The 20,333-nt window shown below is 40.4% G+C and overlaps 4 protein-coding genes across 4 annotated transcripts in view; all 4 read right to left on the minus strand.

The window, feature by feature from the left end:
* Nucleotides 1-690: 690 nt before the first annotated feature.
* On the minus strand, nt 691-1,566 carry LOC108511537 (uncharacterized mitochondrial protein AtMg00810-like). Its single transcript, XM_017844432.2, has 2 exons — nt 1,516-1,566; nt 691-1,386 (listed from the first exon to the last, which is right to left on the minus strand). Exons 1-2 carry the CDS (start codon nt 1,564-1,566, stop codon nt 691-693), a joined length of 747 nt encoding a protein of 248 aa, XP_017699921.2.
* A 4,582-nt stretch (nt 1,567-6,148) lies between these two features.
* On the minus strand, nt 6,149-7,806 carry LOC120112130 (1-aminocyclopropane-1-carboxylate oxidase-like). Its single transcript, XM_039130777.1, has 3 exons — nt 7,612-7,806; nt 7,284-7,519; nt 6,149-7,200 (listed from the first exon to the last, which is right to left on the minus strand). The coding sequence occupies exons 1-3, from the start codon at nt 7,711-7,713 to the stop codon at nt 6,618-6,620; spliced, it is 921 nt and encodes a 306-aa protein (XP_038986705.1). The 5' UTR covers nt 7,714-7,806; the 3' UTR covers nt 6,149-6,617.
* Nucleotides 7,807-12,670: 4,864 nt separating this feature from the next.
* Nucleotides 12,671-14,182, minus strand: LOC103713802 (1-aminocyclopropane-1-carboxylate oxidase-like). Its single transcript, XM_008800828.3, has 3 exons — nt 13,995-14,182; nt 13,665-13,900; nt 12,671-13,581 (listed from the first exon to the last, which is right to left on the minus strand). The coding sequence occupies exons 1-3, from the start codon at nt 14,094-14,096 to the stop codon at nt 12,999-13,001; spliced, it is 921 nt and encodes a 306-aa protein (XP_008799050.1). The 5' UTR covers nt 14,097-14,182; the 3' UTR covers nt 12,671-12,998.
* A 5,054-nt stretch (nt 14,183-19,236) lies between these two features.
* Nucleotides 19,237-20,333, minus strand: part of LOC103713806 (1-aminocyclopropane-1-carboxylate oxidase-like) — a 1,447-nt gene continuing 350 nt past the window's right edge. Inside the window, exons 2-3 of the mRNA XM_008800832.4 lie at nt 20,159-20,333; nt 19,237-20,075 (exon numbers count right to left, since the gene is read on the minus strand). The exon at nt 20,159-20,333 is cut by the window's right edge and continues 61 nt beyond it. Coding sequence (XP_008799054.1) covers nt 19,475-20,075; nt 20,159-20,333 — 776 coding nt within the window. The 3' untranslated portion in view covers nt 19,237-19,474. The remainder of the gene's footprint in view (nt 20,076-20,158) is intronic.

The raw sequence follows: 20,333 nt of genomic DNA on the forward strand, positions 1-20,333 counted from the left end.
TCTATGAGCAATATGGAGCCAAGATCAAGACCTGCATTAGCTATTTTGGTCCAGAGGCCCCAATAGATTGAAGCCATTCGATGATGTGGTTTAGTCATCATAACTAACCTTACACAACTGTAGAAAATGGCAGATGAAAAGCGCTTGGAACTAGGGGAGAACGGAAGAAACACTTCCGACTACTCTTTACTGCTTGAATGAATCCCCTTACATGACACCAGTCACAATATATATAACGACGTTCTGTTACAACCGTATAACGGAATTACTAACCAACTAATTATGATGAATAGTATTAACTAAAATCAGAAAACCCAGTTAATTATCAGCCGAAGCTCAGTTCAGCAGAGTTATGAACTTAGCTGATTTTTGAAGCTTGAGTCACAGCACACCCCCTCAAGATGGAGCATACAAATTATGGACACCCATCTTGCGAATCAAGTTGTGGAATCTGGCAGCTCCAAGTGGCTTTGTAAGTAGGTCTGCAAGTTGAACTGTGCCGGATACATGAAAAGTTTGAATTGTTCCTAATTGAAACTTATCCCTTTCAGTATGGCAGTCGATCTCAATGTGCTTCGTCCTCTCGTGAAACACTGGATTGGCGGCTATATGGATCACTACTTGATTGTCACAAAACATCAACGCCGGCTTCATATGTTCCACATCCAAGTCTTTGAGAAGATTCAACAGTCATGTAATTTCATAGCAGGTAGATGCCATGGAGCGATACTCTGCTTCAGCTGGAGATCTTGAAACTATGCGTTGCTTCTTTGATCTCCATGAGATGAGCAATTCACCAAGAAAGACACAGAAGCCTATGACAGACCTACGTGTATCCGAGCAGGCTGCCCAATCTGCATCACAGAATGCCTTTAAATAGAGTTCAGACTTTGATGGGAAGAACAGCCACTGTCCCGGTGTGGCTTTTAAATATCTCAATACAGGATAAGCAGCTTCTAAGTGTGGCTGTTTAGGTGAATCTAGAAATTGGCTCAATACTTGCACAGAATAATTCAAATCCGATCTTGTTATGGTGAGATATAACAGTCGTCCTATCAATCTTCTATAAACAGCAGGATCTTCAATCGATTCCCCTTCAAACTGACTCAACTTCAAGTTTTGCATCATTGGGCATCTTGTTGGTTTCGAACCGAGGTATCCTGCATCTTCTAAGACTTCCAATGCATACTTCCGTTGACAAATGGATATTCCATATGAGCTTCTAGCAATCTCAAGTCCAAGGAAGAATTTTGAAGTCCCCAAATCTTTGAGTTTGAATTGTGCATCAAGGACCTGCTTAAGATGATTTGTATAAACAATGTCACTGCCGTCAATTATTATGTCATCCATATACACGAGTATGGCAGTGTATGAGCAGCCATTTCTCTTTATAAACAAAGAGTAATCAGCTTTAGACTAAGTGAAACCATGGGATGTGATGAATGAGGATAATTTTGCAAACTATTGTCTTGAAGCTTGCTTTAATCTGTATATGGACTTATTTAGTCGACAAACCATTCGCTTTCCTTTCTCCCCCTGCTGCTCATAACCAGGAGGCAGATTCATGTAAACCTCCTCTTTCAAATCACCATGTAGAAAGGCATTGTTAAAATCGAGTTGGTACAAATGTCAATTCTTAACTGCTGCAATTGCTAAAAGTGTTTTCACAGTGACTAACTTGGCAACTGGGGAGAACATGTCATGATAATCAATTCCAGCTTGTTGAGTATATCCCTTTGCAACTAACCTTGCTTTCTTCCTTTCTTTAGTGCCATCAGCTTTGAATTTTTGCTTGTAAACCCATTTACAATCAACCGACTCTTTTCCTTCTGGTAATTCAGTGATGGTCCAAGTGTTATTGGCAATGAGTGCCTTTAATTCAGCATCCATGGCTTCACACCATTCAGGGAACATGGAGGCTTCAGCATAACCTTTTGGATCAGTTAAGGATGAAATGAACAAGCAAAGCTCCGATGTGGTGAAGAGAGCCTTTCATAATTCAGAAATTCTGAGATGTCATGAGCCTTTCTTGATTTTGTATGGGGCTGTTAAATAAATGATTGAGAGTGGGAAGTAGACAATGCCAAACTACAATGGTACCCCTTGAGGTAGGTAGGAGGATGTTTTAGTCTAAAGGATTTTCTAACTTGCTGATTGGGAGAAGGAATGGCTGGTTGCACTAATGAAATGTTGAGTCTAGAAGACCTTCTAGGAATCTGGCTTGAAGGCTGATCATAAGGTTGAATTGGTGGCTAATTTGTGGGCAGCATTATGGTAGGAGAGTGTGAAAGAGGAATTGAAGGATGAGAGGTGGTTTTGAGTGTGCCATTAGGTATGCTAGTGGGTGTGCCGGGTGCTGAAACATGAGTGCTAGTGTCCTGTGTGGGGTGTTGTTTAGTAACAGCAGGCTTATACTCACTTGGTGTAATGAAATGTGGGCAGAATATGGTGTCATGAGATGAAGAATCCAGTGTAGAAGGGGTAATGCTGTGTTGAAATGGAAACACAAATTCATGGAATACAACATCTCGGGAAATGATCACTATCTTGGTCTGAATATCATAGACCTTATATGCCTTCATGCCATGGGGATACCCAATGAAAACGCATTGTTTGGCTCTAGTATCAAATTTTGATCTATGTCTACATAGAGTAGAAACATAACACCAGCAACCAAACACCCTTAAGTGTGCGTAAGAGGGTTTTGAAGAAAATAGTACTTCATATGGGGATTGATTAGAGAGTTTTGGTGTTGGAATTCTGTTTATGAGATAAACAGCGGTTAGAATACAGTAACCCCAAAAATGTAAAGGTAGATTCGCTTGAAATCTCAATGCTCTAGCAACATTAAGAATGTGCTTATGCTTTCTTTCTACCACTCCATTCTGTTGGGGAGTTTCAACACAAGTAAGTTGGCGAGTGATTCCTTTTGATGCATAGAAGTCTATCATGTTAAATTCTTTTCCATTGTCCGATCTGATGACTTTTATTTTAGCAGAAAACTGCACCTCAACTAAGGTGCAAGAGGATTGAATGATATTTTGGGTTTGTGACTTGGACTACATGAGGTATACCCAAGTTGTCCTGTTGAAATCATCCACGATGGTGAGAAAGTACTTGGAACCATGAAGTGATGGTGTGGAAAAAGTCCCCATATGTCACAATAGATCAGTTCAAAGGCAATGTTTGAAACATAGCCTGTGTGAGGGAAACTTAGAAACTTAGTCTTTGTTGTTTAGCAAGAAGGCAAATGGCACAATGACTATTCATACCAATGTGTATCTCAGGTACAGACTTATTTAACATGCTAAGTCGAGGAAAGGATAGATGTCCTAGCCTATGGTGCCATAGATCAAAAGCATGATAAGTATCAACCAGATTTGCAGAGGAATACAATTGGGGAAGACATGGAAGTTTTGGCAACATAGAAGGGTATCGTTGTTGTACCAGCAGCAGAAGAGGAAGCCTTTGCAGTACCCGCAGCATGACTATCGTCTACTTGAAGATGGTAGAGGCCATCTTCAAGTTTTCCCTTTCCAATCGTCGTCCAATTCAACAAGCCCTGTATGAAACAGAAATTTGACAAGAAAATCAGACAACATTGATGCATCTCTATTAGTTTACTGGCTGAAATGAGATTAAAAGAGAAGCTTGGAACGCAAAGGACGTCCTTCAGGGTGAGGAATTTGGAAATTCTGACTGATCATGTATGAGTCACGGGTACTCTTTCACTAGTGGGAAGTCTAACAGTGGCACTTACTTTGGATTCAATGGTAGAGAAGAAGGAGGTTGAACACACCATGTGGTTCGTGGCTCCAGTGTCAATGATCCAAGGGATATGTGCTTGATTTTGAGCAAAGGTGCTCATTGAACAAGTAAGGTTACCTGAGAAGCCAGGTGTTGCCAACTTGATTTGTAAATTCCCAACTTGATTCACTGATGGCTGTGATAACCTTTGTACAGCAGTGCTTGTCCCATGGGATTGCAATTGAGGCTGCAGGATTGAGAGGATCTTGTGACACTGATCCGGAGTAATGGTGACCTTGGAGAGGTTAGGAAAGGATTCTGGTGTCGAGGTGTAGGAGATCTGGTTTGCCACAGAAGAAGTCCCTCCTTTTCCTTTTGTGAAATTTAAGCCGGGTGGAAATCTATGGAGTCTATAACATTTTTCTTTTGTATAACCCGATTTCCCACAGTGACTACACATGGGCCTTTCCTTTTTGCGGATTTGGCTCTTTTGAATGGGTTTCAAAGTGGAGGAAGAGAATTGACATGAGTTGTGAGTTGAATCACCACAAGATTTGCTAACGAAGGCGGAGGCCTCAAAGCTTTAGTTCATAGCAGCAGTTACCTCACGCTGTCTTTCTTCTTGAAGAGCGAGAGCAAACACCTTGTTGACGGGTGGCAAGGGATCCATTAGCAGGATCTATCCACAAACACTTGAATAGGAATCATCCAATCCCATCAAGAATTGAATGACTTGCTCTTCAGACTTCGCTTGGCTGCCAAGGTTTGAGATTGGCCAATTCTTCCCGAAGTCTTTTCAAATGGGTGAAGTAAGAGATCACACTGCCATGATTCTGAGAAAGAGATGAGATCACCTTCTTCAGCTGGTAGATTCTTAGACCATTGCTCTGGCTGAATCTCTCCTTCAGATCAAGCTAGATTTCTTGTGCTGTTTCCATATAGATGACGCTGGTGCTCATCTCCTTTGGTATGAAATTCAAGATCCATGCAGATACGATCATATTACATCTTCTCCAAACAACATGGTATGGATCATTCGGTGGAGGTTGGGGAATGCTTCCATCAATGAAGCCTTACTTGTTCTTGACGCTCAAGGCCATGACCATCGATCTGCTCCAGGTTGAGTAGTTATCCTCATTCAAGATCAAGGAAACAAGCTGCAAACCAGTGTTATACCCGTGATGCAAGAAGTATGGACTCATTGGATCTTCCGCTATGTTTTGAACGGGTGAAGGGACTGAGTTGGTGCTACTAGTTGCAGACGTAGCCATGGTGGGAAGCTTTCGAAGCTCTGATACCATGTAGAAAATGGCAGATGAAAAGAGCTTGGAAACATGGGAGAACGGAAGAAAGACTTCCAACTACTCTTTACTACACGAATGAATCCCCTTACATGACACTAGTTACAATATATATAACGACGTTCTGTTACAACCGTATAACAGAATTACTAACCAACTAACTATGATGAACAGTATTAACTAAAATCAAAAAACCCAGTTAACCATCAGCCGAAGCTCAGTTCAGCAGAGTTCTGAACTTAGCTGATTTTTGAAGCAAAAAGAAGAATTGGAGCTCGTAGATTCTTCAACTTTTACAATTTTTGCCACTTGGGATTTCCTGAATTTATGTTGTTCTGATGGTTTACAATTTGTGTTTCACAAGTGTTGCAATCACTGTGACATTGTGCTCGTCCTTCATTTGAGAATGAACCGCAGCATTGGGAATTTACACTATACACTCCCCTTTTCAACTAATTTTTGAATATTAAATTTCCACACCGGTTCTGAAACGCTAACATGATGAGCATAGTCTCCTCAGATCAAGTCTACGCATTCCAACTTCGAGTAGCCTTGAAACTTCCTGTGCCAACCTTTTTCTTTTTTCTCTCGCGAGTTCAGCTTTGCGACATCGTATCCATTGCATCACTAAAATTAAAATATATTTAAGAATTCAATCTATAGTGCGTCAGCACCATGTTACAAGTTTCAGCCTAAGGAGCCAAGGTTTGAAGCGGTGGCAGCCATGTGAAGGCAAAGCAGAGTGACCAAGGTGGTAGCATGGTTGGAACGGGACTAAAATTTCATCGAAGTGACTCAGGTTCGAAAAACGCGGGCGTCGATTAAATATGGAGACCAAATGGCCTCGTCTTTGATTGCTATCTTTATTCTTCTAGTCTGAGTATCCTAACCTTTTGGAATGTTTGGATCGTTTTGACCGCGCAAGAAGACTCTAAGAGGTGTTAAATTATCATCTATCTTTCTGTAGCAAGAAAATAGGAGCCAGAAAAGTGATTCCAATCTCCTTTTTTTTTAAAAGAAAAGAGAGAAAAGAATGCAATCAAAAAAAAGAAAGAAAGAATCTATTTTTGATGCAGAAAGAACTATTTATAGCTTCAAACTTAGGTGGTAAAAGAGTTACTTATGCAGAAAAAATTACAAGGTAAAATAAGTTACAACAGTGACAACTTACTTAGCTGTCGATATTCTCAAGAGTACAAACTACAACGTGAACACTGACTCAACAACACTACTAAATTTTACGATCTGTCGGTCTAGTATTTTGTTACAAACAATCAACTCTTTGAAATTAACCAACAGAGGACCACTCATTGTAGGACTCAACATTCCCACTGACATAGGTTCAAACAAAAACAAAATTCATGACCACTATCTTTTGTAAATTATTTTTATTACTCCTTTATTTTTTTTTTCTTGTAAAACTTTTATAAATAATTTCTGTAAAAAAATAATCCTAGCTTCTGCTTTGTGTTTTTCTAGTAAAACTTTTATAATTTTACTCCTTAATTTGTAGCTTTGCCTCCATCTTCATCAAAAAATAAAAAAAAAAATTTACTTTCTGCTTTGCCTTCACATGGCTGCGACCGCTTCAAACCTTGGCTCCTTGGGCTGAAACTTCTGCTTGACATACACATCCATGTAGTCCCCGAAGACAAACTTGGGGTACAAAGGTTGAGCCTCTTCTCCGGGGGTCGCTGGAGCTATCGTGGCCTTGGGGGAGGGGTTGTAGAAGGACGCAATGGAGCGGCGGTTGCCATTGCTGGTGGCGAGCACACGGTGCCACACGCTTTTGTATCGCCCATTGCTGAGCACCTCTATCTGATCTCCGGTGTTGATCACGATGGCATTGGCTACAGGCTGGACGTCGATCCACCGGCCATCTTTAAGCATCTGGAGTCCACCTACATGATCGTCTTGGAAGAGCAGGATGACGCCGCCGGCGTCGGTGTGGGCACGAAGGCCTTGAACGAGGTCTAGGCGAGGGCATGGCGGGTAGTGGCTCACCTTGGTCCCGAAGAAGGGCTCGTGTTCGCCATTGCCGGAGAAAGCATTCTTTATGCAGCCCTTCTGTAAACCCAAGTTTTCATCCATTATCTCCATTAGTTTCTCCGCCAGCTTCTTGAGCTCTCTCCTGTATTCCTTCATGGTTTCCCTGCAAGTTAAGGAAGAGAAGGGTTTTAATGAAGCAACCGTATATGTCTTCGGTTGACCTGGCCGGGAAGTGTAGGATCTTACTTGAACTCTGGGGGGTTGGATGGCCATTCATTGTCGTCTTGGAGAACAAACACATCCTCCCAATCCACGTCGTCCAACCGCTGAACGTTACTGTTCTCGCCTTCTTTATCCTCCAATTTGTTCAACAACTGGACAGGGTTGGATTTCTTGAAGGCTTCAGCTCTCAGTTTGTAGCATTCAGAGCTGACCTTCTTCACGCGCTCCAGAAGCTCCACCGGAATCCCATGGTTCACCAGCTGACAACAGCAACAACAAGATCGTTGAGAATAAATGACAACATTTAATATGTTCATGGCCTAAATGGGTTGCGGCAGTGTTACTGACTGACCTGAAAGAATCCCCACTCTTCGCATCCATTGGCGATCTTAGCCAAAGTTTCAGCCCTTTCCTTGCCATCCAACTTCGAGAAGTCGATGACCGGAATTGCCATGTCTAATAGCAAAGGTAGTTCTAGAGAGGGAAGATGAGAACTCAGAAGCTTTATGGCAAGTTTCGGAAGTCTCTCTTCTGCTGTGAGTGGAATTGGTGGCATGGTTGGCCTTTTATAATGCACCGTCTCGGTGTATTTAGACAAGAAAACAGGAAGGATAGTAATTAATGGCATTAATCACATTAATCAGGTGTTGGTGGCTAAGCTTGGTCCAAAGGTCATCTTGGGTGACAGCTTTGTCCGCAGCCTTCTTTCCTTTGACTGGGATACGCAAGAGCCTTCTTTTCAACTTCCAAGCTAATTAAGTTTGACCTGAATGATCTTAAATTCTATGTAGGCAGCTAGGCCATGCCTTCCAATATATATATATATATATATATATATATATATATATATATATATGGTCTAATTTTACAGACTACCATGTGTTAATAAAATTAGACCATATTTATCTACCTACCTACCTACCTGCCTATCTATATAGATATCTCTTTATGTGTATGCATGCATATGTATATGCCATGCCTAATTTTACTTAGTTCTAATCTTATTTTGCCAGATCTTTGTTCCACCAAGCTGGACTTAATCAATAATTGATGATAATCGTAAAGCGAGGATGATGGGATATCTTATATGTACTTAAATTAGATGTACATATTTAGTGGGATTTTATCATATCTTTGATCACATCATATTCTGAGATCACAAAATTTTCTGAGGTATCATTTCTGATGTCACACATATATACTTTGAGGCAAAATTGGAATTGGAATAAACCTTTTCAGGTCTAAAGGGGTGGTGGTAACAGGGTCCAGGTCATACTTTTCTACCGGTTGGCCGGTCCTCTACACGTGGACCACTTTATTTTGAGGAAGCTTGCCAGGCGTCGATAAGCTTTCCGCCCTTGGGCTGACATGGTTTCATTATGTTTTTTTTGTTCACGCTAACTTCTTTCTTCGTGAAGTCTAAGTTTTTGGACACTTCTGTTTCGAGTCTTTCTATGAAGGTTCTATTAACTTTCGTATATAAATTTGATATTCAAGAGATGGTTGGACGCCTCTTTGCATCTATCTTCGACCTTTCCCTCGATGGATGAGTCGTTTTGATGGCGTTCCATTCTAGAAGCTATTAGAACTTCCAACCCTAGTAGTGTTAGCCTAGAGACCTAATTGGAAGGAAAACAAAAGCTTGGCTGGCTGCGTTAATTTTCCGTCAACAGACCATTTCCCACTTGCTGTACCCCAGCCCGCTTATAATCTTCGGGTTCTAATAGCTTAATGGATTGTCCAGCAATTTTTAATGTATTATGATATAATATAATATAATATTATATTTATAATATAATATAATAATAAAGATATAAAATAATAATAATAAATAAGAATATCTTTTCTTACACGGAAGAGAATCTAATCCATGACTAGGGTTCTTTATTAGGACTTCAGCAAATTTTTAGATTTATAAAGGAATAAAGTATGTAATTGTTATATTTTATTATGGATATTAATGAGGGCAAAATGGATCGTCCAGCCCATAACAAAGAGCCACCCTATTTTGGCCCAATAGGCACCAACGCCGACCAGACGCGTCTTCAGCCCAGCCCAGAATCAGCCCAACCTCGGACTTCGCCGAAAGCTCCTCCAACCTCCGATACTCGCCGACGCCCCCGACCAAGCATGAGATGCCCTCCTTGCTCGCCGACGCGCCCCGAGCTTGCGCGCCCCGGCCAAGCTCGGGGCGCCCTCTTCAATTACACACCCCAACTCTTGAGCTCGGGGCACTTCGCCGGGCATATCTCGGCGCTCGTCAAGCCGACCTCGCCAAAGGCATTATGCAGCCTCTCAACGAGTTCGGCCCTGCCAACGGCCGCACCTATGTGAGTGCTCACGCCCTCCTACGTGGCCGTACATTGCGACGCCACTCCGCCACGCTTTGCTAGCTGGCCCACGGCAGTCCAAGGACAACGCTATGCTACTCCGGCCATGCCCTGCTACGACTGATAACGCCTAACCGTTTCCAAGAACGGATTCCACCATGCGCCACAAGCAAGCACCGGCTGCACGCCACTCCCACTCATGATGGGAACGGGTCATACCTCCGCCACCTAATTACCCCTACTGGGACTATAAAATCCTCCGACAGGTAATATCGATGGGATTTTTTGGCTGAACCTATTAAGCTCCACTCTAATTTGATCGTCGGAGGGTCCTCACCGAAAACACCGGTGAGGCTTTTGGTGATGCATACCTCCTGCCATAATTGTTCAAGTATTTAATCAAAACCTAGCCGCAATAAAATTTTAAGAAAGAGCTTTCTAACCTATGCCTCCGTAAAATTCAAAAATTCTATTAGATAAACAAAACCTCGTCAGTTTTTTTATTAAAAAAACTGTCTATCATCATAACAAGAGATAGTAGGTAATTATCTATCACTCAAAAGTTATCTGATACATGTGGGCTATATAGAGACGTGCTCAACATCCCTTCCACTGATTCTATTGCTAAATGATTTAGTTGCAAAGCTAAAGTTTTGCATTATAATGGCGTGTATTTTGTTGTCTGAGTTGCTTCAACATGAGAAAAATACGGCTGTGCAGCTCTTTCTTATCTATCGTATGACTAATTTAAGGATTTCTTGGACAAACACAAATAGTCATTTCAACCAAGATATAATGTCCAGAATTACTATGAAATACTATGTCAAAACTGGTGTGAGAAGTTTTGGTCCTCCCAAGCTCAAAATATTGTACAAGTCCTAGAACTCGTTGGCCCACGAGAAAGATTTGTGTGGCGGTCACTTCCTGTTTCTCCCCACGCTCATCCCCGGGTGAATTTAGGAAGCAATTGACATGAGAAAAAAGTGGATGGCCGACATCCACGACATGTCCACGTGGCCCCTGTCTGTGAGGTAGGATCGTCGTCCCCACCTCCTCTTCAACTCGTATGTGATTTCTTTGTTTCTTTTGTATAATATTTACATTTTGATGCTATATAAAAGTGGGATAAAAGCAGATATTTATAATTAAAATAAAATTAAAATCAGAACGAATATGGATCGAAAAATAACATATCCATATTTGTATATATTTTGGTTGACGAATATAAATACGGATACCGATATTAATCGGATGCAGAAATTCATGTGTACATCAGTTTTATACAGATATAGATACAAATTAGATATCAAAAGTATAGATATAAATGCGAATATAAATCAGATAATTAAACTTTATGATTACAGAGTCAAAGATGTTACTAAGTGGATGATAAATCAAGTTAATAGTATATTAATATAATTATTTATTTACCTTAAAAGTTCATGAATGCTGTATAATATTAAATAAGATTATATATAGAATTAAATATTTGGATGTGGATCGAATAGTTGTCGATTCAAATCCTCTGTTTTTTTTTTGATGGATATGAATACGGATACGGATATCACATGGATACTCAAATTTCTATCTATATTTTTTAGATAGATTTGGATACAGAAATAGATTCGAACAAATATTGTCCGATTCACTTTCATCCTTAAATTAAAATCAGGTTTGCGTGGTGGCTGTCTTGGGTTGCCACTAGTTGTCCCATGGAGGAAAATTTCTTTACAACTAGTTCACAGAGAATCAATCGAGCATATATAATCTCCATTATAGGAGGAAAGTACAAAACCAAATTATTTTTAGGCGTTTCTTTCTATAAGCAATACGGAGCCAAGATCAAGACCTGCATTAGCTGTTTAGGTCTAGAGGCCCTGACATATTCACGCTATGTGATGATGTGGTTTAGTCATCATAACTAAGCTTGGTCAACAAAAAGCAAAAAGAAGAATTGGAGCTCGAAGCTTCTTCAACTTTTACAATTTTTGTCACTTGGGATCTTCTGAATTTATGTTGCGCTGATGGTTTACAATTTGTGTTTCACAAGTGTTGCAATCACTGTGACATTGTGCTCGTCCTTCATTTGAGAATGAACCGCAGCATTGGGAATTTACACTTTACACTCCCCTTTTCAACTAATTTTTGAGTATTTAATTTTCACACGGTTCTGAAACGCTAACATGATGAACATAGTTTCCTCAAATCAAGTCTACGAATTCCAACTTCGAGTAGCCTTGCAACTTCCTATGCATGCCAACCTTCTTTTTTTTTCCCTCTCGCGAGTTCAGCTTTGCGACTTCATATCCATTGGATCACTGAAATTAAATTAAATATATTTAAGAATTCAATCTATGGAGTGTCAGTACCATGTTACAAGTTTCAGCCTAAGGAGCCAAGGTTTCAAGCGGTGGCAGCCATGTGAAGGCAAAACAGAAGCTAGAAATGAACATGAGAAACAAGGTTACATGGATTTAGTTTTTGCTTCAAACTATGTAAGTGGGAATGTTGAGTCCTACAGTGAGCAATCCTGTGTTGATTAATTTGCAAGTGTTGATTGTTTGTAACAAGGTACTTGGCAGACAAACCATAAAATTTGGTGGTGTTATTGAGTCAATATTCACTTGATTTGTAGTTTGGACTCTTGAGATTATGGGCTCTTTCAGCTGTGACTATTGTAACTTATTTTACCATGTAATTCTTTTTACCATCTGAGTGTGAGGCTATAAATAATTCTTTCTGCATTAGAGATAGATTCTTTTTACCATGTAACATTAGATTCTTTTTACCATGTGACACTGCGTTGTCTCGTCTTTGATTGCCTTCTACATTCTTCTAGTCTGAGTATCCTAGCCTTTTTAATGTTTGGATCGCATTGACCGAGCAAGAAGACTCTAAGAGGTGTTAAATTATCATCTATCTTTCTGTAGCAAGAAATTAGGAGCCAGAAAAGTGATTCCAATCTCATAACTTTTTTTTCAAAAAAAAAAGAGAGAAAAGAATGCAATCAAAAAAAAAAAAGAAGAAGAAACAATCTATTTCTGATGCAGAAAGAACTATTTATAGCTTCAAACTTGGGTGGTGATCAAAGAATTATTTATGCAGAAAGAATTACTAAGTAAAATAAGTTACAACAGTGACAACTAAATTAGCTGTCGATCTCAAGAGCACAAACTACAACGTGAACACTGACTCAACAACACCCCTAAATTTTATGATCTGTCCGTCTAGTATATTGTTACGAACAATCAACTCTTGCAAATTAACCAACAGAGGACCACTCAAAAACTAACTCCATGAAACCTTGCAAGGTTTGCCTTCACATGGTAAAAAGAATCTATCTCTAATGTAGAAAGAATTATTTTTAGCCTCACACTCAAATGGTAATTACATGGCTTCTGCTTTGCCTTCACATGGCTGCGACCGCTTCAAACCTTGGCTCCTTGGGCTGAAACTTCTGCTTGACATACACATCCATGTAGTCCCCGAAGACAAACTTGGGGTACAAAGGTTGAGCCTCTTCTCCGGGGGTCGCTGGAGCTATCGTGGCCTTGGGGGAGGGGTTGTAGAAGGACGCAATGGAGCGGCGGTTGCCATTGCTGGTGGCGAGCACACGGTGCCACACGCTTTTGTATCGCCCGTTGCTGAGCACCTCTATCTGATCTCCGGTGTTGATCACGATGGCATTGGCCACAGGCTGGACGTCGATCCACCGGCCATCTTTAAGCATCTGGAGTCCACCTACATGATCGTCTTGGAAGAGCAGGATGACGCCGCCGGCGTCGGTGTGGGCACGAAGGCCTCGAACGAGGTCTAGGCGAGGGCATGGCGGGTAATGGCTCACCTTGGTCCCGTAGAAGGGCTCGTGTTCGCCGTTGCCGGAGAAAGCATTCTTTATGCAGCCCTTCTGTAAACCCAAGTTTTCATCCATTATTTCCATTAGTTTCTCCGCCAGCTTCTTGAGCTCTCTCCTGTATTCCTTCATGGTTTCCCTGCAAGTTAAGGAAGAGAAGGGTTTTAACGAAGCAACCATATATGTTTTCGGTTGACCTGGCCGGGAAGTGTAGGATCTTACTTGAACTCTGGGGGGTTGGATGGCCATTCATTGTCGTCTTGGAGAACAAACACATCCTCCCAATCCACGTCGTCCAACCGCTGAACGTTACTGTTCTCGCCTTCTTTATCCTCCAATTTGTTCAACAACTGGACAGGGTTGGATTTCTTGAAGGCTTCAGCTCTCAGTTTGTAGCATTCGGAGCTGACCTTCTTCACGCGCTCGAGAAGCTCCACCGGAATCCCATGGTTCACCAGCTGACAACAGCAACAACAATATCGTATTGAGAATAAATGACAACATTTAATATGTTCATGGCCTAAATGGGTTGCGGCAGTGTTACTGACTGACCTGAAAGAATCCCCACTCTTCGCATCCATTGGCGATCTTAGCCAAAGTTTCAGCCCTTTCCTTGCCATCCAACTTTGAGAAGTCGATGACGGGAATTGCCATGTCTAATAGCAAAGGTAGTTCTAGAGAGGGAAGATGAGAACTCAGAAGCTTTATTCCAAGTTTCGGAAGTCTCTCTTCTGCTGTGAGTGGAATTGGTGGCATGGTTGGCCTTTTATAATGCACCGTCTCGGTATATTTAGACAAGAAAACAGGAAGGATAGTAATTAATGACATTAATCACATTAATCAGGTGTTGGTGGCTACTCTTGGTCCAAAGGTCATGCATCTTGGGTGACAGCTTTGTCCGCAGCCTTCTTTCCATTGACTGGGATACGCAAGAGCCTTCTTTCAACTTCCAAGCTAAAGTTTGACCTGAATGATCTTAAATTCTATGTAGGTAGGCCATGCCTCCCATAATATATATATGGTCTAATTTTACCGACCACCATGCGTTAATAAAATTAGACCATATATATCTATCTATCTACCTACGTACCTATCTATCTTTATAGATATCTCTGTATGCGTATATATGCATGTGTATACTGCGCAAAAAAAAAAAAACTTCCGACTCTTATTTGCCGACGCTTATTCCAAGCGTCAGCAAAAATTTTTTCCGTCAACATTTGCCGACGCTTTTTAAAGCGTTGGCTAATGATGACGCTTAAAAGCGTCGTCGAAGTTAATATGTAATTGACGACACTTTTAACGACGCGTTTTAACGTCGTCAAATAACGACGCTTAAAAGCGTCGTGAAATAACGACACTTAAAAGCGTCGTCGGAATCCAAAAAACCGCCTCATTTTAGTCCCACATCAGCGAATCTGGAAAAAAAACTGTTTATATAGCCAAACCCAACCACTCCGCACGGATAGAATGAAGGTACTGATCGGGGAGGTTGTTTGTATTTCTGAATGGAGGAGAAGATGCAGACAGTAAATGGTAATTTTCTTGGCAAATGGTAATTTGCGACGCTTTAAAGCGTCGGTAAAGAGCGATGCTTTAAAGCGTCGGAAATTAGCGACGTTTTTAAAAGCGTCGGAAAATGTTTTTTCCACTGTAGCATAGGCGACGCTTTACCAACGCTTTGGAAAACGTCGGGATGGTTTCTACTGACGCTTAAAAGCGTTGCTAATACCCCAAAAAAGCGTCGCTAATGTCCAAGATTCTTGTAGTGGTAGGCCATACCTAATTTTACTTAGTTCTAATCTTATTATGCCAGATCTTTGTTCCACCAAGCTGGACTTAATCAATAATTGATGATAATAGTAAAGCGACGGGGATGGGATATATTATATGTACTTAAATTAGATGTACATATTTAGTGGGATTTTATCATATCTTGGATCGCATCATATTCTGAGATCATAAAATTTTCTGAGGGATCTTTTCTGATGTCACACGTACTCAGAGGCAAAATTGGAATTGGATTAAACCTTTTCCGGTCTAAAGGGATAGTAACAAGGTCAAGTCAAACATTTCTGCCCGTTGCCTGGTGCACTACACGTGGACCACTGTATTTTGAGGAAGCTTGCCCGGCGTCGATGAGCTTTCCTCCCTTAGGCTGACATGGTTTCATTATGTTTTTTTTTGTTCACGCTAACTTCTATCTTCGTGAAGCTTTCCACCCTTGGACTATTCGTCCTCTTAAGTCTAGCAGAAGTGTAAGTTTTTGGACACTTCTGTTTCGAGTCATTCTATGAAGGTTCTATTAACTTTCGTATATAAATTTGATATGCAAGAGATGGTTGGACGCCTCTTTGCTTCTATCTTCGACGTTTCCCTGGATAGATGAGTCGTTTTGATGGTGTTCCATTCTAGACGATATTAGAACTTCCAATCCTAGTAGTGTTAGCCTAGAGATCTAATTGGAAGGAAACTCAACAAAAGCATGGGTGGCTGCATTTTCTAACAGACATCCGAGACCATAGACCATTTGTTCATTGACTGTCCATTTTCCTCCACAAAAATTCTTTTGTGGTTCAGGTTGTGGCCAAGGGTCTTTGTCCTTTTAAGGGTTTTTGTGCCTGGGTGGCTCCCCCCCCCACCCCTTTTTTTTTTTATAATATAGCCAAAACAAAATTCATACTTGAAGGATGTCCCACAACATTGTTTGTAAACTCTCTATTATGCGAGAATTAACATACAAGTTTGGCATATAAAAACTATCCATGTGATGTTAAGATTGTAAAAAAATATAAAATATATAAATAAATCTACCTCATTCTATCAGCTTAAACTTTTAGAATAAGTGGTGATTTCAACATGGTATCAGAGTGGAGGTCCTGAGTTCGAACTCTGTCTCCGCACTCTTTAACCCCATGATTTCTACAAAGATCACAAACGGCTATCATCTAAGTACTAAACAAAAAGGCTCTGATACCACAACTTGAGAAACTATCTCAAGTAAAATAATTTTATGCAGCAATAATATTGGTGATGCATACCTCCAACCATAACTATTTAAGTATTTGATTAAAGCTTATCCACAATAAAACTTTAAGAAAAAAGGGTTTTATAACTTATACCTCCGTAAAAGCCAAAAAAAATTGATAGAATATTATAAGCTCAAAAATAGGCTAGGTTAGGGATCCTTGTCGGATGATCAAAATCTCGTCAGTTTTTTTTCATTAAAGAAACTATCAGCACATCATATTGGAGCTTTTTTATGGGATGGCATTATCCCCATTCCATTTCCATAGAGCCTAGCTCGTGTTTTGTATTTTAACTTCTCGTGACGTACTCGCACCGTATGGTAAGACGCCGGTTTACCAAAAAAAAAACTATCTATGAGCATAACTAGAGACGGTAGATAATTACCTATCACTCAAAAGTTATCCCATAACAAAGCCTTACATGTGGGCTATATAGAGACGTGCTCAAGATCCCTTCTTTTGATTCTATTGTTATTTTCTTGCATAACTTTATAGTGTGAAATGGTTTAGTTGCAAAACTAAAGTTTTGCATTATAATGGCGTGTACTTTGTTGTCTGAGTTGCTTCAACATGAGAAAAATACGGTTGTGCAGCTCTTTCTTCTCTATCATATGACTAATTTAAGGATTTCTTGGACAAACACAAATAGTCATTTCAACCAAGATATAATGTCCAGAATTAGTATGAAATACTATGTTAAAACTAGTGTGAGAAGTTTTGGTCCTCCCAAGCTCAAAATATTGTACGAGTCCTAGAACTCGTAGGCCCACGAGAAAGATTTGTGCGGTCACTTCCTATTTCTCCCCACACACATCCCCGGGTGAATTTAGGAAGCAATTGACATGAGAAAAAAAGTGGATGGCCGACATCCACGACATGTCCACGTGGCCCCTGTCTGTGAAGTAGGATCGTCGTCCCCACCTCCTCTTCAACTCGTACGTAATTTCTTAGTTTTTCTTGTGTAATATTTACATTTTGATACTATATAAAAGTGGGATAAAAGCAGATATTTATAATTAAAATAAAATTAAAATCGGATTGGACATGGATCGAATAATAGCATATCCATATTTATATTTTATTTGTTTGACTAATACAGATACGGATACCGATATTAATCGGATGTAAAAATTCATGTGTATATCAGTTTTAAACAAATACAGATACAAACTGGATATTAAAAGTATGGATATATCTATGCATGGGAAGACATCTCCTATGCGAGAAGGGCACTGGGTGCATGCAGGATATACCTCGAGGAGGACTCTACTACGGTGATTGATTGGATATGGAGAGCTGATCGATACAAGGACGGTCCCCCACGGATTCGTGAGACTCGCAGACTGATTAGAAGTTTGGCTTCTTTCCAAACAGTGCATGTATATCGGAAGGTAAACAGAGTGGCAGATTGGGTCGCCTTCTACGTGGCTCGGCACTCTGAAAAGATTTTTTGAACCAGTGTTACTGAGATTCCTTCTCCCTTGTATTATTTTATTGATTTTGACTTGGCAGGCTATACTCATGTAAGAGCTATATATATATGAGTGTCGTTTTTATCAAAAAAAAAAAGTATAGATATAAATACGAATATAAATCGGATAATTAAACTTTATGATCACAGAGTCCAAGATATTACTAAGTGAATGATAAATCAAGTTAATATATAGTATATTAATGTAATTATTTATTTGCCATAAAAGCTCATGAGTGCTATATAATATTAAATCAAATTACAAATGAAATCAAATATTTAGATGCGGATCGGATAGTTGTTTATCCATATCCACTTTCTCTTTTTTTTTAATGGATGTGAATACGGAAATAGATATGCCCAAATTTCTATCTATATTTGGATAGATTTGGATACAGCTCCAAACAAATATTGCCCGATCCATTTTCATGCTTAAATTAAAAGCAGGTTTGAGTGGTGGCTATCTTGGGTTACCAGTGGTTGCCCCATGGAAGGAAAATTTCTTTACAACTAGTTCACAGAGAATCAAGATAATATAATCTCCATTATAGGAGGAAGGTATATGAAACCAAGATATTTTTAGGCGTTTCTTTCTATAAGTAATATGGAGCCAAGATCAAGACCTGCATTAGCTGTTTAGGTTCAGAGGCCCCAACAGATTGAAGCGAAGTGATGATGTGGTTTAGTCATCATAACTAACCTTACTCAACCAAAAGCAAAAAGAAGAATTGGAGGTCGAAGATTCTTCAACTTTTACAATTTTTGTCACTTGGGATCTCCTGAATTTATGTTGTTCTGATTATTTAAAATTTGTCTTTCACAAGTGTTGCAATCACTATGACATTGTGCTCGTCCTTCATTTGAGAATGAACCGCAGCATTGGGAATTTACACTCTACACTCCCTTATTCAACTAATTTTTGAGTATTTATCTTATTTTACCATGTAATTACCATTTGAGTGTGAGGCTAAAAATAATTCTTTCTACATTAGAGATAGATTCTTTTTACCATGTAATATTGCGTTGTCTCATCATTGATTGCTATCTTCATTCTTCTAGTCTCGGTATCCTAGCCTTTGGAATGTTTGGATCGCATTGACCGAACAGGAGGACTCTTAAGAGATGTTAAATTATCATCTATCTTTCTGTAGCAAGAAATTAGGAGTGGGAAAAGTGATTTCAATCTCATATTTTTTTTATAAAAAAAAAGGGAGAGAAAAAAGAATGCAATCAAAAAAAAGAAGAAGAGAGAAAGAATCTATCTCTGATGCAGAAAGAACTATTTATAGCCTCAAACTTTGGTGGTAAAAGAATTATTTATCCAGAAAGAATTACATGGTAAAATAAGATACAACAGTGACCACTTAATTAGCCGTCGATCTCCAGAGTACAAACTACAACGTGAACACTGACTCAACACCACCACCAAATTTATGATCTGTCCGTCTTACAAACAATCAACTCTTGCAAATTAACCAACAGAGGACCACTCAAAAACTAACTCCATGAAACCTTGTTTCTCATGTTCATTTCTAGCTTCTGCTTTTCCTTCCCATGGCTGCGACCGCTTCAAATCTTGGCTCCTTAGGCTGAAACTTCTGCTTGACATACACATCCATGTAGTCCCCGAAGACAAACTTGGGGTACAAAGGTTGAGCCTCTTCTCCGGGGCTTGCCGGAGCTATCGTGGCCTTGGGGGAGGGGTTGTAGAAGGACGCAATGGAGCGGCGGTTGCCATTGCTGGTGGCGAGCACACGGTGCCACACGCTTTTGTATCGCCCATTGCTGAGCACCTCTATCTGATCTCCGGTGTTGATCACGATGGCATTGGCTACAGGCTGGACGTCGATCCACTGGCCATCTTTAAGCATCTGGAGTCCACCTACATGATCGTCTTGGAAGAGCAGGATGACGCCGCCGGCGTCGGTGTGGGCACGAAGGCCTCGAACGAGGTCTAGGCGAGGGCATGGCGGGTAGTGGCTCACCTTGGTCCCGTAGAAGGGCTCGTGTTCGCCGTTGCCGGAGAAAGCATTCTTTATGCAGCCCTTCTGTAAACCCAAGTTTTCATCCATTATTTCCATTAGTTTCTCCGCCAGCTTCTTGAGCTCTCTCCTGTATTCCTTCATGGTTTCCCTGCAAGTTAAGGAAGAGAAGGGTTTTAATGAAGCAACCATATATGTTTTCGGTTGACCTGGCCGGGAAGTGTAGGATCTTACTTGAACTCTGGGGGGTTGGATGGCCATTCATTGTCGTCTTGGAGAACAAACACATCCTCCCAATCCACGTCGTCCAACCGCTGAACGTTACTGTTCTCGCCTTCTTTATCCTCCAATTTGTTCAACAACTGGACAGGGTTGGATTTCTTGAAGGCTTCAGCTCTCAGTTTGTAGC

Source organism: Phoenix dactylifera, chromosome 10 (assembly GCF_009389715.1).
Source record: "Phoenix dactylifera cultivar Barhee BC4 chromosome 10, palm_55x_up_171113_PBpolish2nd_filt_p, whole genome shotgun sequence".
Lineage (NCBI taxonomy): Eukaryota > Viridiplantae > Streptophyta > Magnoliopsida > Arecales > Arecaceae > Phoenix > Phoenix dactylifera.